The sequence below is a fragment of the Gekko japonicus genome, unplaced genomic scaffold (assembly GCF_001447785.1).
Source record: "Gekko japonicus isolate JY-2015 unplaced genomic scaffold, Gekko_japonicus_V1.1 scaffold640, whole genome shotgun sequence".
NCBI lineage: Eukaryota > Metazoa > Chordata > Lepidosauria > Squamata > Gekkonidae > Gekko > Gekko japonicus.
This window is the reverse complement of record NW_015174860.1, coordinates 426,171-428,175: the sequence shown is the minus strand read 5'-3', so window position 1 is coordinate 428,175 and position 2,005 is coordinate 426,171. Positions and strand designations below refer to the sequence as shown.

The 2,005-nt window shown below is 45.4% G+C and overlaps 1 protein-coding gene across 2 annotated transcripts in view; it reads left to right on the top strand.

Moving 5' to 3' along the window:
• ELF3 (E74-like factor 3 (ets domain transcription factor, epithelial-specific)) overlaps positions 1–1,410 on the top strand; it is an 8,021-nt gene extending 6,611 nt beyond the window's left edge. For both annotated transcript variants that reach the window (XM_015424677.1, XM_015424676.1), the window contains exon 8: positions 440–1,410. In XM_015424677.1, the coding sequence (XP_015280163.1) occupies positions 440–551 (112 nt within the window). In that variant the 3' untranslated portion in view covers positions 552–1,410. The remainder of the gene's footprint in view (positions 1–439) is intronic.
• Positions 1,411–2,005: the final 595 nt, after the last annotated feature.

Sequence of the window (2,005 nt, the reverse complement as noted above, 5' to 3'; positions counted from 1 at the left end):
CAGGAATTTGAACTCTGTATTCCTAACAGTACAGTCTTAGGGAGAGCAACACCCTTCCAGGCCAATGACTTCAATGGATTTAGAAGGGTGTAACTCAGACTAGAACTGCACTGTAAATTACTGTGCCACCCTGGCTCTGAGAATAAAATGGGACCCCGTCTACATCACCCTCACCTCTTTGGAAGAGGTATGGCGAGATATATTTGTTTGGATACAATATTTTGAAGATTGTTAAGGTGCAAAGCTTGTTAAAAAACCAAATAAATAGAGTTGGGAAAAGAAAAAAAACAAATCGAGAGAAGAAAAATGTTTCTCTAACCTTGGATGGCTTTCCCCTGGTCCAGGATTACATTGGTCTACCCCTTGGTAACAAACATCAGACAAAATTCCTTGTGACTTATTTTAGATAAGACCTTGACTTTCTCCTTCCTCCCATCAGGTATTACTACAAGCGGGAGATCCTAGAGCGAGTGGATGGCCGGCGGCTTGTGTACAAGTTTGGGAAGAACTCCAGCGGGTGGAAGGAGGAAGAGGTGCAAGAGAGAAGCTAAAGGGAGCTGCAAGAGCCACACACGGACGGACTTGGCTTTGGCTCACTTGTGCTCAGAGGACTCGTTCTAAGCACAATGCACTGATGTGGGCCCTGAGCCCTGAAGCTGCTTTCTCAAGCAGTGTGTGTTAGACTCCAGCCCTTTCATGGGGCAAAGTGTACATGCTGGCTCCCAGCCGGAGCGCAGGTAATTACAGCTGATATTTTGGCTCAAGTAGGTTATTGTGAACCATTATTATTTTGTTGCGATTGGATTCTGGCTGCTGTTGATTCTGAATGGCTTTACAGTGCCTTTGGCTGTCCAAGGCACTGTGCGGAACTCACCCAGGCAGAAGGAACAGGCCGTTCTCAGCCATTGTTTTGTCCCGAAGGACAGAATATCAAACGGTCTGCTGACTCGGAGTGAATGCTGCAGTCGACTATGCGTGGGGAACTGGGATTTGCCACTGGAGTCTGAGGATGTGGACGTCCACTTTGGCGTGGTGACTGGACTGTGCCAGCTGCAGTGGGAGAAGTTATTTGGCCAGACTTTACATCTCAAGCCAAGATCATTGTGAATCTGAAACGGCTTCGGAGGGCAACGCTCACAAGTCCTTTCCTTGGTTCTTCCCCAAGGGAAATCCCACTCTCCAGGAAGCATGGCACTGTGCCCCACGAACAGCCTCCTCTTGCTCCTAATTTATGTGATATATGTGTGTTTATATAATGTACATAGATATCTATTTTTTTCATAACAAAAGTTGTGTGATTGTGTCAGGAAGCAGTGGGCATTGTCTATAGCGATGATTGTTGTTCCTAATATTCAGCTGGGCTGAAAAAAAATCTTTATTTTGGAATCAAAGTGTTTGTGGGATGTTGTACCGGCTCGTTGGTGACTCCAGGAGAGCCCTACGTAACGTACAGGCTTCCTGCTTTTTAATAATTAACCAATAAATCACTGGTTTTGTTGGTTTTTAATCCCTGTGCAGTGCTTGGTGTTAAAACATTTGTTACTAGGAGATAAAGTAAGAAGAGTTTCACTAGGACATGACAGTGGTTCCCTTTTCTTCTCTCCCAAGCTGGCATCATTAGGAAGCAGTCCCTCATTGAAAGATGCCTCATGCTGGCTGGATGCATTGGGCAGTGGAGCAAATGAACTTGGGTTAGGAAATTGTCATCATCAATCTTTTTTTATATGAACTGCTGCATGATACCGAACATTCATCTAAGTTCAGGTTTTTGGTCCAGCTTACTCAAGTCTTCTGCTTTCAGTGGTGGCTTGCTGGAAACCTACAATAGGGCAGAAAAAGCCATGCACCTACGGTAGTTCTTGGCTAGTGGAGGAAGGGAGGCTCACTCTGCCTTGGTGTCCCTTTGCCTGTTTCCTTCCCTACTGTCCAGTCATCCCCTGTTTCCAAATGCACAGTTTGCAAGCAAAAACCTTTCTTCACCCCTGTGAGGTAAAAGAGAATAACA